This window comes from Mastomys coucha, unplaced genomic scaffold (assembly GCF_008632895.1).
Source record: "Mastomys coucha isolate ucsf_1 unplaced genomic scaffold, UCSF_Mcou_1 pScaffold5, whole genome shotgun sequence".
NCBI lineage: Eukaryota > Metazoa > Chordata > Mammalia > Rodentia > Muridae > Mastomys > Mastomys coucha.
In genome coordinates, this window is record NW_022196911.1 from 67,466,184 (window position 1) to 67,481,796 (window position 15,613).

At 51.5% G+C, this 15,613-nt stretch overlaps 1 protein-coding gene and 1 long non-coding RNA gene across 4 annotated transcripts in view; one reads left to right on the forward strand and one right to left on the reverse strand.

The window, feature by feature from the left end:
- Nucleotides 1-2,051, forward strand: part of LOC116078942 — a 9,195-nt gene extending 7,144 nt beyond the window's left edge. Inside the window, exons 4-5 of the long non-coding RNA XR_004113673.1 lie at nucleotides 199-801; nucleotides 1,039-2,051. This is a non-coding gene — a long non-coding RNA (uncharacterized LOC116078942). The remainder of the gene's footprint in view (nucleotides 1-198; nucleotides 802-1,038) is intronic.
- Pitpnm3 (PITPNM family member 3) overlaps nucleotides 1-15,613 on the reverse strand; it is a 96,576-nt gene that overhangs the window by 10,692 nt on the left and 70,271 nt on the right. For all 3 annotated transcript variants that reach the window (XM_031354346.1, XM_031354344.1, XM_031354343.1), the window contains 10 exons: nucleotides 15,349-15,584; nucleotides 12,489-12,678; nucleotides 12,018-12,140; nucleotides 11,638-11,822; nucleotides 8,433-8,605; nucleotides 6,800-6,970; nucleotides 5,426-5,620; nucleotides 4,462-4,610; nucleotides 2,798-2,914; nucleotides 188-304 (listed from right to left, as the gene is read on the reverse strand). In XM_031354346.1, coding sequence (XP_031210206.1) covers nucleotides 188-304; nucleotides 2,798-2,914; nucleotides 4,462-4,610; nucleotides 5,426-5,620; nucleotides 6,800-6,970; nucleotides 8,433-8,605; nucleotides 11,638-11,822; nucleotides 12,018-12,140; nucleotides 12,489-12,678; nucleotides 15,349-15,584 — 1,656 coding nt within the window. The remainder of the gene's footprint in view (nucleotides 1-187; nucleotides 305-2,797; nucleotides 2,915-4,461; nucleotides 4,611-5,425; nucleotides 5,621-6,799; nucleotides 6,971-8,432; nucleotides 8,606-11,637; nucleotides 11,823-12,017; nucleotides 12,141-12,488; nucleotides 12,679-15,348; nucleotides 15,585-15,613) is intronic.

The following is a 15,613-nucleotide window of genomic DNA, read 5'->3' on the forward strand; positions in this document are numbered from 1 at the left end:
CCCGCCTCCGTTTGGCAGCCACACTGGCTCCCCCACCTCTCTGGAGGTATCAAGTACCCCTTATCCCTTGTTGATTTGATGAGCGGGGAGTGCACCCTATACTGTATTCCATCACCCTTCCTCCCCTGTGGTCCTATGAGTCATGTGGGGCAGGTGAGCCAAGGAGGAGATGCTCGACTCTTGGTACCTTCTCTCCAGTCAGAGCTACCATGTCCAGAGGGCCATACATGAAGCGCCCCACCAAGACCTGGGGGCCATCTTCAGCAGCAATTACATCATTGGCACGGTGGTTCGCAGTAACATTCTGCACGGACAGAAAGAAAAAACCCTGCTCAGCTTTTGCAGACAAGGCTCTCATTCTTGCTTTGTCATGAAAGCCTTGCAAGGATGGCTTCCAGGGCGTGGCCCAACTGAGTCAGCTGTCCTGTGAGCTTCCTACGCTAGAATCCCAGAAACAGACTGTGAAATACCAAACTGCTCCTTAGGCTGCCCACAGAGGTGTGCCCCATGCTCTTGCTTCTGCACACCCCCTGAAGTGAGGGCTGGTCTTTACAGCCTGACAATCATTTTTAGATTTCTGTGCTGGAATCTACCCAGTCACCTTTGGTTCTTCCTTCGGCCTAAACAGCCATTTACATAGCTCCTTTTTTTTTTTTAATGGAAAATTTCAAATGCACAAGAATAGAAAAAAAAATAATATAGATGAGCTTATGAGCCTGACCAGAGCATCCATACTGATCAGCTGACCGCCATCCAGGTGTCCTTTCCCTGAAGCCTCAGCCCCTCATAGGATCCTGGATGGTGAGTCATTCCTTCCCTTGATATCTCAGTGCCCTTGTCTTTCAGTTCTGCCCCCATTCATTCTGCTGTTCCAAGTCCTGTGTTGGCCCCAACTGTCCACTCACAAGCTAACCACTGAGATCTCTAAATCTGGTGACCTTTACACTTTGAGACTTTTTTCAAATCTTCGTGTGCGTCATGCCCACAAGTGTCATTTGGACTCTGCTAGAAGCTTCCTAATGAATCTTTGTATTGCAGGGCTGCTTCCAGACAGATTCTCTGTGTCCTTTATAAGACACAGGTCTGACCCAACCTGGCCAGCATCCCATACCTTCCACTGAACTCCAAACCCTGAGTGTGGCACACGGAGCCACACCTTGCAGAAGTGCCTCTACATTCTGCTTGCCTGGTGCCCCTCCTCCACCCTCTTGTTCTGACATCTCTTTTCCCAAACAGTAGCCCATCCCCCAGCAAGAGACTCAACCCCATCCCCTTATTCTTACTGGCTCCCCAAAAACGTGGAGTCCACCTCCTCTCAACTTGAAGGCCGTGTGATTGAGCCCCAACACACCTCAACAGATCTCGTTGGCATGGGCCCTTATAGAACCTCCTCACGGGACCTGCCCTAGTATGGCTCCCTTAAGCACTGCAGCTGTGGAACACTGCAGAGGATGGATGGGTGCTTAAAAATAAGCTTGAGCAATGGGCTCATCACACACTAAGATACCCAGAGTCAAAGACTCAGACAACAATGGATGCTGAGGGGTGGGTGTGCCACAATCCAAACCCTCAAACACTGCTGGTGGGAATAAAATGGGGCAACCACTGTAGAAGGTACACTCAAGAGATTAAGTGTAGGAAGCACCAGTCCCTATCTATGCCCAAGGGAAATGAAAATATATGTCCATAAAAGGTGCAGATGAATATGTAAATTATTCAAAATAGCCAACAGGTGGAAATACCCCAAATGCCCATCAACGGACAACTGGATGAACAGGACATATGGATACAGAAGAATAGTATCCAGTCAAGAAAAGGAGACAAGTTCCTATACATGACACATCATGGGTGACCCTATGTTAAGATGCTAAGTGAAAGAAGGCAGACAGAAACACACGTGTGACTTCATTTACATGAAATGCTGAGGACGGGCTAGGTCTGCAGAGGTTGACACTAGATGATTGGTTGGTTACTCAGGGAGGAGTCAGCATGGCATCGCAGAAGAAAAGAGGGCTGCTGGGAAAAGGGTTCCTTTTATGCTGTGACAACTTGCTGACCATGGTCACATACAACTGTGACTATACTAAAATTCATTGAATTTGACACTGTAAATGTCTGAATTGTGTGATAGGTGAGTTATATCTCAGTAAGTATGCTTATCCCCCCCCAAAGTTGATTCATGAAGCGCTAGTCACTCTGCCTTTGAGGACTGTGTTTAGGATTCTGCCTTCTGTTCTTCCTCACTAGACTGGAGCTGCTCACCAGAGCAACACTGAGTCAGTATACTCTCAGACTGTGTGCCATCCCAGCAGGGGGCCTGAGACAGAGTAGGCAATGATGACAGTTGGCTGAGAGAATGAAAGGATGTGTGTGTGCTTCCCAGATTCCTCTCTATCCCCAACACCCTACAGAGGAGACCATCTTTAAAGAAGCCTGCCGTGACCTACCCTGGCAATCCTACCCATTTTTATCCTGGTGGGTACATCCCTGTTGTGGCAAAGACCACACCAAGTCCTACTTAATAGCTGAGGGCTCTTGGCACAGGCAAGACCATCTGTGTCAAGTCCATGTTTTCAGAAGCCTGGCATGGAGCAACCATTCCACAACTGCCCTACTTTTACCATCCCTGGAGCCATGGAGCCAGACCTCGAAGGCCACACCTGTTCCCTCATACAAGCACTCAGCCCAGCTGGAATGGAGATGAGCTCTACCAGGCAAACTGGGGTTCTTATCTGGCACATGGCTGCCCATGCTCCCAAGGTCAGCTGCTCAACAAAGCCGACTGCAACCAGCTTACCCGCAACTTGACCTGGGTTCGCTTGCGCAGCCACTTCTCCCGGGGGTTAGTGGGGCTCAGAGCTGTGGGGTCCAGACCAGTGCTCTCCTTCACACTCCCACTCTCGTAACGCATCACCTGGCCAAGAGTGAGGAGAGGCTTGGTGGCACGTTCTCATGAGCTGTCCTTCCACCTCCCCAAACAGTTGCCAGCCAGGACCTGCTTCTGGACTCCCTCCTACATTGCCTGGACCCTGCTTCAGCCCTGGGAGCTGTCTCCCTTCACACCCATCTGGACAGCTGGAACCAGAGAACTGTCCCCTTGGTCGCTCTGCTTTGCGGGCAGCCTCTGACCTTCATGCCTGAATCCTTCAGCTACCTAGTTGTCATTTGTTTGTTCTCTTGTTTCCCTCCAATGTTACAGGTGACCTTTGCCTAAGGCCCCCTGGAGCTGTGGACTCCTGACTCTGCACTGTCTGCTTCTCCAGACCATTGCTCCCCAGTATTTCATTCTCCGGTCTAGACCTTTTCTGCTGGGTCATTCTTCTCAACATCCAAAAATGCCTATCACTGCTCATTTCATATAAAACACCCTCTCCCTGGAGACCCTCATTGCACCAAGTCCCCCATAAAACTTCTACACTCCATCTCCACGTCCTCCACCTGCCTCCTGTCCTCTGGCTACCCCAACAGCTTCTGTTCCCAGCACTCCACCGAAGCCATTTCTGCCATGTCCCTGAGACTTCCATCTCTCCTGTCTACTTATTCCAGGTTCTCCTCCAACCTATGGGGACAATAGCTTCCATCTGTTCAAATGGATCTTCCCTGTCTCCCTGGGGAGCTCCAGCCTTGTCTCTGAACTGCTATCTGTGGTGACCTCATTGGTATCCTTATGGGATTTCAAGAATAGCCAAGGTCTGCTAGTGTGCTGTGATGACCAGCACATTTTTGTCTCCAGTCCTGATATCATCCCTAAGCTCCAGACTCACTACCCCTAACACTCAGGTCTCACCCTGCAGAAGCATAGCCTTGACTCCCTCAGCCCAGATCCCCTCTGGCCAAAGTCCTAGGAACTTGTTCCCATGGTTGCTCAATGGAAGACAGGACCATTTAGCTAGCTCCTTCCCTCAGCTCAGACCCCAGAAGTCCTGGCACTGAGTCCACGGGTTATCAGCCCTTGGCGCTTAGTCCAAGCTTTCGTGTCCTGATGGGACTTGTATACTATCTCTGCTCCTAACGACACCAAGCCTCCTGGATCCCATAATGGCAGCCCCAAAGCTTCCTTCTCAAAGCACGGGTCAGCTGATAGCTCTTCCTTGATCATGTCCCTGCCATACCCAGGTAAAGCCACACTAGACCTTCAGAACTGTACCCGGCTCTCTGCCCCCACTACTTCCAGGTTATGGATTTTCTGCTATTCCATGATGAAGGCAAAGACACTAAGACCCAGAGGGACCAGGTACACATCGCTCCATCTCCTCCATCTTGACGAAGAGATGCAGCTTCATCTGCAGTCTGATTATCTAGTTAATTATCTAGAAAGTCAGGATTCTTAAAGGAACCCCTTCTCTGGCCTCTCATTTCTCTTGACATCCATGCCCCAGTGCTTCCCTACTACGGTCAGAGCAGCCAATTGCTCCATGTGGCCACAAGAGAAGGCTGGGCCCAATAAGGGAGCCACAATACCTGTCTCAAGATGAAGGCAACCACATCGGTAGACTCCCAGTAGCTGGCATGGAAGAGGTGAGGCAGAGCCACCGTGGGGAAGGCGGTGAGGACATCCGGGCAGTACAGGGCATAGTCAATCCTCTTGGTTCCCCACCACTTGGCTGTGACTGTGGGGCCAAGAGGAAGGTGAGGACAGAATGGCCAAAAGCCAGGAGGCACAGACTCAGTGGAGATGTGCCAACATGCTTACAGCCACTGCACATGCCCAGAATGAGCTGGATGGAGAGGTGAGTCCTGCCCTTTCACCAGCCCTTCTGATTATCCACCACTAAGGCATGGGTTTCCAGCTAGTCACAGGAAGAAGGACCAGCCCCATGGGGAAAGTCATAGTGACACCCCAGGGTACAGCGCCACTGTGACTTCCCAGAGGCTCTCTCTAAGGTCACAAAGTAGTCTGTGCCTGCAAAGGTCAGGGCACTGTGTATGATCAGAGATCAATGGCCTGTATAGGGTCAGAGGCCAAGAATATGCATGAGGTCAAAACTCAGTCATGGGCTATGGTCGGAGGTCAATGCTCCATTCAAAATCAGAACTTAGACTCAAGGGCTGGAAACAGGCTACTCTGATAGTGTTTGCCTAACATGTGTGAGGGAGGCCCTTTGGCTTAATATCCAGCAGTGAGTTTAGGGATGGGGAAAACATAGTCCTAGCTGGTACATTCAGGGTTCTCTCCTAGATCAGAGCTCAGCCAGCTTAGGAAGTCAGTGAAGACTCAGAGGGAAACCAGATCAGCCCTCCCTCCACCCAACCCCACCCCCCATCCCTACCCCTTTCCCCAAAGACAGGAATGTAATCAAGAGTTCTTTCACAACCCCTCCTAACCCAAGAGCCTGCCTATAGTAGCCCTGCTGTTGGCCCACCACCCCCAGAGAAAGTCCCTGCCCCTCAAATGCAAGCTGGGCCCTCAAAGGGCCTCACTCACTGCGGGAGGCACCCATAGGTGCCAGGCTGTCCGAGGACTCTGAACTGTCGCTATGGGAGCTGCCTTCGCTTAGCCTCCGTTCTGTGCGCTGGAATCTTGGGGCCTGAGGGGGCGAGGCAGGGGCATCCAGAAGCGGGGGGCTTCCCCGGGAGCTTCCCTCCAGGAATAGGGGGCTGTGGGTGTGCAGGGCATCAGCTGGAGGGGGAATTGCAAGGTCAGGGCAAGCATTGAGTATCCAACAGAGTGGCTTATTTAGTGCCAGCCCCATGCTGGGCAAGAGACTAGAAATGCAGAAAAGCCAGCCCAGGCTTAGCAGGCCACCATCACCCCATACCCACACACACACATAGTATAAACTGTGAATGGTATAGACACAGGTGGTGAGCTCAGCATCATTCCTATCTCCCAAATACTACAGGGAAGCCTAGAAGGTTGGCCCTACAGCCTAGCTGTAGTCATGATGCAATGGCTAACCATGTCCTGTCACCAAATTCCTCCTCTGACCCACAGAAGCACATGGCTGAGGTGAAAGTAGATGGAAATGACTTTAGCCGGCCAGCTGGGGGTAGAGAAGAACCTCTAAGGTTGGGGATCCCCCGTTTAGAGGGAACATCAAAGTAGCAGAAGCAGGCGTTGGAGCCTTGCTTCCTCATGGATGTCCTAAGCAAACATATCCCTCTGAGATGAGGAGCAAGGACAGGTAAATTCTAATCCTGAAGTGAGATATGGGTACAGCATCCCCTCATCTCTGACCAAAACCTCTAAAATCATTAGGCTAGAGTTCCCCAATGGCGATATGGAGCTATGGGGCCAACACTGGTTGTCCATGCTGGGCCTGCCTTTGACCATATCATACCCAGTCACACACATATTTCTTTGAACCCAGAAGCCACTGGTTCTTCTCTGAACTAACCAACAGCTCTTATTGTCCCTCCAATGATTCTCTGCCTATCCAGATACAATCCTCCTCCATGCCCTGGCCACTCTTTCCATGAATTGCACCAGGATGACACACTCTCTGCTGTGTCTTTGCAGGGTCTGGGATGGGTACTGGGAAGCAGCCCTGGGCAGGCACCTCTGACTTGCCCTCAGACCAATCACTCCACTGTTATTCCAGCCTTAGTCACAGAAGCTCAAATGGGAGCCTGCCAGTGCCTGGGGTGGCTCCAAAATGCCTATCACAGAGAAGGTCCTTGGCAGAGGCAGCTACTCAAGAGCACTGAAGCCAGCTGGCTTCCTGCCCACGCCTCTAACAGCTCAGCCTTGCTCCCGTGAGCCACCCCATCGCTGACAGTTTGAAAGGCTGAGCCAGAAACAACATTCCCAGAACCTACCAGCCTCCAGCTTAACACACTCGTAGCCCTCAGGACCTACCGAGCAGGAGAGACTGTCCGTCGCCCAGGGGGAACCTCTGGTAGCGAGGCACGCTGACAGGAGGCACCAGGTGGAACTTGGGCTCCAGCAGTGGCTCAAGCCGTGAAGCAGAGGGATCTGCACAGTGGAAGAAGCTGTAGACCTGGCTACAGGCAGGACGCATCTGGAAACCTGGGTGAGTGGGAAGAAGACACGTGCAGAGGCCCCTTTCTAATGGCTCTAAAGGGCTCCCTGGAATGAAGCTTGAGTAGCCCGTCTCTCCTGCTAAGAACCTCCCCTGGGTCCTTGCCACCAGTCTTAGTTAGGGTCTCTATTTCTGTGACAAAACACCGTGACCAATAGTGACTTGTGGAGGAAAGAGTTTATTTTATCTTACACCTCTTGGGTCATGCTCCATCACTGGGGGAGTGAGGGGGGGCGGGGAGCCAGGGCAGGAACTCAAGGCAGGAACCTAGAGGCGGGAACTGAAGTAGACACCATGGAGGAGTACTGCTTACTGACTTACTCAGTTAGATTTCTTATACACCCCAGGATCACTCACCCAGGAACAGGACCAGGCACGCTGGGCTGGGCCCCTCACATCAATCATCAGTTATGAAATGACCCACAGTCTTGCCTACAGGCCATGCTTGCGAAGGCATTTTCTCAACTGTGGTTCCCTCCTCTCAGATGAATCTAGCTTGTGTCAATTTGACAGAAAACTGGCCATCACACTACCCAGAAACAAAATGCCCAGTCTGGCCCTGAAAGCCTTGCCAATCTGCCCCAGCTAGGGACACCATTGTAAATAAACAGCACTGCAGCCCTGCTGAACAACTGCAAGCTTGCTGCTTTCCTTCCTCTGTGTTCAAATAGGACTTCCTTCAGACTACAAGGCCCTCCTTCCACTCTTCACACTGGAATATTTCTTCAAGTTCCTCTAACCAACACTCAGCCACTACCCTATTTATTAAGCCAACCCAAGTCCCTTCAGCTAGGACAATGGCCGGTGATCAGGAGCTCTCAAGGTTAGTCAGAACAGATGAAGCACTTCCTACACTGGCCAGCAGGTGTCTCCATGGGCGCCCTTGCCTCCTCGGTTAGGAGCTTGGGTTTGCTGCATTCAGGGAATTCTAAGTTTCCTCTACAACATTGAGAGAGTGGCCATGAGCTCTGCCTCTCCTTGCTTCAGCTCCTCACCTCAGAGCTTCAACAGAGAGCAATGAGTGACAGTCTCCTTGCTCTCAGACCTCTGAAAGACGCATGCTGTTCAAATAACATCATGTGTCTGCTTTGTAGGAGCTGGAAAGAGCTTTAACTTCAGCTGCTACGTGGCAAAGGCCCCCAGTGCTAGTTTGGGTAGAGAGACCCATGTGGCTGCAGGAAGTCTGCTGGACACAGGGAGGGAGGTTTGCTGTGATAGGGTGAATGTTTGTGGCCTATATTCTCATGGAGCATGACCACGGGACAGAGGGGCGCATGGAAGGGACAGTGAAGTGCACCGAGCTGCCTCATCTCTGCCCTGGCTGGAGAAACCACCTATCTTCTCCCCTGGTTTCTATCATTTCTCTGACTCCAACCTGCCTCTATCACTATGTCTGTCCTCCCATTCCCCCAGTTTGATCCCCTGAGCCATTGGCCTACCCATACCCACCATCTATCCCAGGCAGCACTGTCCTCCGCATGGCCAGGACCAGGCCCAGGGGTGAGCCGAAGAGGAAGAAGTCAGATACGTCAAAGTCAAAGCGACCCAGGCTGACCTCAGAGAGCTGGGGTGTGCCAGCTGCAGGAGACTCGGCCTCATCCTTCAGCACACTGGAATGGATGCTGCCAGGGGAGGGATGGCAGATCAGAAGAGGGCCGGGACCGTGAGAGTGTCCACTTTGCAGCACAGATGCATGAGGGCAGAGTGCTCAACCCTCTGTTACTGGAAAGGGACTCCGAACCAGAGACCACTTTTGACACCATCTGCAGATGCTTGGGACTTAGCATTGGCCACCCAGGCCAATGTTTGGCTGGAGCCGAGTTCAGCAAACATTTTCTGCAGGGGCCAGGTGGTGAGTCTGAAAGATTTTATGGGCCACCTGCTTCCACCGCCTGGACTTACTCGGCCATGCCAGATAGCCACAGATCATGCTTAGGCAATCTGTGTAGCTGGGATCAGCTACAGCTTTTCTTAGGAAACCTGGCTGAGCACCTGAGAGCATCTGAACACCCTGCACTCCCTGCATGCGGTTTGTAACAGCCACTCTGAAAATCCCTGCACTTTCCACAGGATGAGCCTGGTTAGCACATGGGCCAGCTGGCTGCTGCTGGTGCTGTTAGCAGCAGGGTTTTTTGTTTTTTGTTTTTTGTTTTTTACCATAACTCATTTTCCAGGCAACAGGCAGACACAGGTGCAGATAGCCTGGCCTCCCCACTCCCCTTAACAGATGCGTAAGATCAGGATCCCACATGCTCATCCCAAGAACCTGATAATACCCCAAGGAACCTAGCTTGTGCTTAGCCACAGATGCAGAGCTGGGCACTGAGAGCAAGCAGAAGCCAAGGCTGCCTCCCTGGCCCTTCCAACAAGCACCAGAGCCAGAAGATGGTTAAACTGTGACAGGGGACTGCAAGATGTTATTGGTCACCTTCTGGAAGTAAAGTCATCTCAAATACTCAAAAAGTTAGAGAAAAAACTTTCAGAGTAACAATTAAAATGCTGCAGGTATTGGGTCCACCCTCAGGAGTGAGCCAGCGAGCAGTCTTCACGGGCTGCCTCCTGCTCTCTCAGCCAATGATGACGAAGTTTAACTATGTATATTCCATGTACAGCGTGGTCCCTAGACACTTGCCAACTACTTAATTGCCAGAGAAACAGCCATCTGTTCCTGCACCAGAGAGGAAAGCTGGCTGTGTTGTGCTCACTACTTAGAGTCGTGGCTGTCTGCCTGATCGCTCTTCAGATCTGGGCTATCCTAACGGATGCTTCAAGGGTGAACCAGAAATGTGGAGGTTTCCACCTCGCAACCCTCCTTTGTACCTGGATGCTATTCCAGAGGCTGACTTGATAGAGGAGCCTTAGCATTCAAAGCTTAACCCTACAGAACCTGCAGCCTCCCATCCCATCTCCTGGAGGAGCAGAGGTCCTCACTCATCCATAGGGCTATATCCCAAGACCTCAGGGAAAGTGCCAAACCCTTCGCAGAGGGTGTTTTTCCTATAGTCAATGTACCTGGAATAAAGTTTAATTTATATGTTAAGCACATTAAGAGAATGATTAATAATAAATTAACAATTATAACAATATAATATAATAAAAATTATATGGGTGTATCTTGCAAAATATTATAATTTCACATTTTCTCTTAGAGAGGATCCCCTGCAGCTTCTCTCTGTCATATCTAAACTGCCAGCATAGTTACTTGCTGTAGCCCTTAGAGACCATCCCAACGTAAAGCAAGGGTCCTGTGAACACTAGCACTGTGGTACCAAGACTGTGAGTCAGATACCTTGGCAGCCAGGAGGTAACGGGTAAGTAGCATAGACAGAGTGGATACACTGGACAAAGGAGTGATTTGTGCTCAAAGCAGGACAGCATGAGACCTCATCAATGCTGCTCTGTGGGGTGTACAACTTGCAGTTTAGAATTGATTTACTTCTACTTAATATTTTCAGACCACAGTTGATCATAAATACAACATGGAACCACAGTATACAAACCATGGATAAAGGCAAGATCACTGTTAAGGCTAGCGTGCACATTAATGCTTATGCACAAAGGTCTCTAGTGTAGGAGCTGGAGAGCTGGTTCAGTGGTCAAGAGCATTGTGCTCTTGCAGACATCTGGTCCCCAGCACCCTCCATCAGGTAGCTCACAACCATCTGCAACTCCAGCTCCAGGGAATCCAGTACTCTCTTCTGGCCTCTGCAGACATTTGCACATACATACAAAGGCACATACGTAAAACTAAAAATAATCTTTTTATAAAAAAAAATCAAATGTAGAGCTTTTTATAGGAGAAAAAAAAACAACCTGAAAAACCCCAAAATATCCAATGAGTTGGATTAAGGAAGTAGTTATATACCCAAATTTATATTATATTAAGAATATTTACCAAATATTTTTAATTAATTGGGGGAAGGTCACAGTATAAGAGGCTTTGGGGTTCTTTGTGTTTTAGTAAAGCTATATGTAAATTATGTACTTGCCACTTAGGAGGCAAAGAAGGGAAAGTGGCGAAGGGTGGGAAGGGGAGAATTGAAGAGAAGTGGAAAGAAAAAGCCCCTCCCCCCCGCCACCAGTTTGGGTCCATGTTCAGTGCTCACTTCTCTTCTGAATCAATGTGCAGATGGTTCGTTTAGCTTCTCATCAGCCATCTCTTCTAGAAAGTGAAAGAATAGTTTGTGGAACATGCCACGTCCAAGACACTCATGTGAGGACAGGGAGAGCTGAATGCTGCACCAGCTCTTCAGGACCCAGTGTCATGATTTCTCCTTCTCTGAGAAACAATAAGTATGAACCCTGGGGTAGTCCACCATGCACACCCCTCTTTGTGACCTCACTAGACTCGCCAGTCTATACACGAAGTGGCTGGGCAGCCCTATCTTTTCTCAGAGAGGAAGCCAAAGCCCAGAGAGGTGCAATAGCCTATGCCCCATGTCTGCAGTTTTGGACTGAGCAGAGACAAACGGAAAGTTCCCTGGTGTGGATGCAGGGCCAGTGACAAGTGGTCCTGGTTCCAGAAATCCCATGCTATCTATGAGTTCCTGGAGAAGGGTCTAGGATGACTGGCTGGTCACAGGCCCCGCTGGTGGGTGACTTACTCTCCCAGATGCTGTGATGCTGTGATGCAGCAGGCCGGCGGGAGGGTTACCTGGAGAGGAAGGCGTGGTGCTGGGTGATGGCCTCACAGTCATACGTGGAGGAGTCACTCTGTTTCCGTGGCAACGGCCTCTTGGGGTCCTCATCCTCCACTCCGCTGGAGACATCGATGTTGCTCTTGCTGAGACGCTTGCTGCTGGCCAGATTGCAGTCCTCTTCCACCACCACAGGGGTGTCCTTGAGCAGAACACTTAGCAATCACAGGGGTCCTGGGGCCCTGCCTCCTCCCCTTGGCGTAAGTGACACCCTCCCCCCTTTTGCCAACATGAACGCCAGGAACTGCCTTCCTTTGGGGAGCCACCTGCTCCTCCGCCCTTAAGAGACACACACACAGGGACATTCCCCTTCTCCCATCCCCCAGCCTGACCACACCTGGGTACTGCTGATGCTCCCCTTCCGGCTGCTGCTGCCAGGGCTGTCCCCCGAGGGCCCTGCACTGTAGCAGATAGCATCGAAGGCCAGGAGGCCGCCCACACAGTCCCCGATGAGACACACCTGCAGAGGTACGACTGGGTTGCAGGCTTGCCTGTTGAAGCCCTCTCACCCTCAGCCCACATCCAGTCCCAGGAAAGGCATGTTCCCATGAGAGAATAAGGAATCTGTCCTAATATAAGGTAGGCTCATCTTGACAATAGATTTCCTTTGGGGTCAGCTAGAGGTCAACGGTCAGGTCACACTTAAGAGTCAGACTAGCTAAGGACTAGCATAGACTTTAAATCAGGGCAATGGGACACCCTTCTCCCCATCAAACATCTCCTTCAAGCCTGACTTGATCCCTGTAGCAGATCCCACCCACTTTTAGGTAGCAGCTGGTACAGAGTGAGAGAGAGCAAGATGCCTTACCTGCCCACTGAAGCCAATCCCATCAGAGGACTTGAGAAACTCGCCATAGATGTGGTTGGCTCGCTCGATGACGGTGGCAACAGCATCCTGGTACTGTGGGGAGGAGATGGCCAGCAGGGGAAGGGCAGCCAGGGGAACGTGGTCCTGGCTGGTACTGAGGCAGCCCTCGTCGTGGCTGTAGGGGTTCAGGCTGAAGACAGGGGGCCAAGAAATGGGTGGCATGGGCCTTGGGGCTCCTTGCACCATGCCCAGCTCCAGAAAAATTTAAGGACCCAGGAAAAGTCCATTGAGGCAAATCACATGGGGCAAAGGGGAACAAAGATGAGGACTCTAAGCTATGCTGACCCCATATATGCCAGCCCATGCCAGCCTGTGGTGTGGCATAGCCATGCTGTCTGTCAGGAGCCTAAAGACATCCCAGTTCTGAAAGGACTAATTAGCTAATGTAGAACAGTGTGGGCAAGCAGCATCGTAGTAGACGTCCTAGAGGAGGAAGGTGATGAATTAGACTCGAGAGAAAGGCTTTGGGAAGCTGAGAAGAGAGGACCACGGCTCCCGTGTAAAGGTGTCACCACCTAACTGCATGTATGATGGTATACTCTACGTTCTGTGTTCAAGGGACAGATCCTCTGCTTCGTGGGCCTGCACTACAGAACTCCACTCCCATAGGACACTGTATCCCTCCATTTCCATCCTAGGAAATCCCTCCCTCTCTGGGCAGCTCAGACCCACCTGACTTCCTATCCTTACCCAGATTGCCTCTGTCCTCCAGCATCCCTCACCCTGATGCTTTGTTGGGCCTGATTGGTTAGAAGAGACACAGAGGAAGTCTGAGAACATCCTACCCCAGGCTATCAACCTGCCCTTACCCCATTATAACTAGTTCCAGAGTGCCTAAAGCTCAGAGCAGACTGGACCAACAGAATCTAGGACAAGTGACAGGACTCAGGCACCCTCAGCAGGTGGCAGAGTCCTAGCAGTGCGCAAGGCAGGTTCCCACCAACCATTTCTCATCTCCAAAGAACACAAATTAGAGGAAACAGGCCTCGATTGCAGCCAGAGAGATTTTAATTAGCCGAGAAGGAGCTCCCTCCCAGCAGTGATTACTGGTGATTAATGGCCCTGGCAAGAGCTGCCTGGGGGGAGAGGTAAGCTCTCTCCTGCCGTCCCCTCAAAGGGCCTGGTCATCCATCTTCCTGGAGATAGGGATGACCCAGCTCTGGAGGTCAGCCAACCCCCGGGGGTGGGAGTGGGGGTGGGGGTGAGAGGCAGGGGTCTTGATATGGGTTGTGGGCCAACAAGACTAACTCCAGGACTGTAGTGAGTGTGGGGGACTGGAGCCCTGCCACCTGCTCAGCTGCTCCTTAATCCTACAGCGGAAGAGGAAGAGCAGTAGCAAGCCCTTGTCTAAGAAGCAGATTCCAGGGCTCCACCCATTCAGCTGCTCCACAGGAGCCTGCACTCCTTGCCTTTGACATGGGTCACAGGAGAACTGGGGCAATTGGCTAAGCTGGGAAGCCAAAGACCTAGCTTGCTTCCAATGGCGATCCACCTGAGGGCATCCTGGGAACTCAGGAACACTAGCCTCTGAGCCTCTGAGCACCATTCAGGGAATGAGCAGGGGGGGAGGGGGGAAAGTCCAACCCCTGCTAGATCCTGGGCCACTGGAAGTGAAAGACAAGCCTCTCGGGCCCATCCCATACTGGAGTCCCTGGAAGCACACAAGTTTCCCTTCTCCTAAGGGCTTGGGTGTACCCCAAGGAAGAAAGCCTAGAGGAGACCCTTGAAGGAAGGACTTTATGAGGTCATATGAGGGGAGGGTGAGGGAGAGGTGCCAATAGCTCCCTTTTGCCCCACCTGCAGAAAAGTCTGGCCTTCCTGCTTTAGTAGCAATAATTTACTCAGTGTCTTCTAGGCCACGTGGGCCCTGCAGGTGCACAAAGCCTGTTTTGCAGACAATTGGAAAGAAAGCAGGTGTCCAACTGGCTCCAGGTACCCACCTTCAGCTACTTCAATAGTGATACCTGGGGCACTGGAACACTGGCGCCCTCAAGTCCTGGCATGGTGGATGGAATGTCTCCATAGATCCCAGTTCCCACAGAGCCCTTGGTCTCTCAGCATGTCCCTCACTGTCACCCTTGTCCACAATGGGAGGGATGTACTAGCGCTTGCAGGAAGTGGCCTCGTGTTCAGCTAGGACAGGACACTCTCCACCAACAGGAAACAGAGGCTAAGTGTGGCCCTAGGATGTCACCGTTTGCAGCCAGTGAGAGCCCTGATCAGTATGGATACTTCCCATGTGCTGTGATGGGTTTAGACCCCCAGACCAGCACCAGCATCTCTCTAGGAACCAGTCAATAACATTGTTACCTCCATTTTACAGATGAGGTTCTTGAGGTAGAAAGTGGTGACACAATTCCCCAAGCTCACACAACCAGGATCTAAAGACCAGGCTGACCAAAGAGGACATTCACTTAGCCACACTATGACATTTGAGTCAACTTCTCTGAGAAGTCTTCCTTGACTGAGTGTCAGTGTGCCTTGGGCTACCTCCATTAGAGTGTGTATCTCTGCAGGACTGTCCTCTGTAGTGAGGATGCCTTGGTGTGACACCCACCTCCATTCTCTGGATAGCTGGGGGAAATGGACAATCGCTCAAGGCCTGTTTCTTGTTTCATTCTAACAGACTCACAGGATCCCTGATAGAAGACCCTTAATGGCCATATCCCACTAGAGATGCTCTCGGCAGTTCTGACTTGACACCAGACAGGCCTCAGCAGGTGCCCCTAAGGCAGGGTATCCCTCATCTTACACCTCCCACGCCAAACTCAGACCGTGCAAACAAGCCAAAATGACTCACTTAGAGACGAGCGAGAAAGCCTCTGAGCAGATGGCAGGACAAGGGACAAACTTGATGAGGATGTGTCCCAGGGCAGCAGGGAAGTGGGCGCGCATGACCTTCTCCAGCACAGAGCTGAAAGTGTGAATGTCGGCCGCCTTGCAGGAAGGGTCACCAGAGCCGGTGTCCAGGACGTTGCCCCCATGCAGCACCAGCAGAAGGACATGTGTCTTGCAGGAGCGCTGTGAGCAGCCTTCCTGAGGAGGATATGGCAGAGATAGAGACA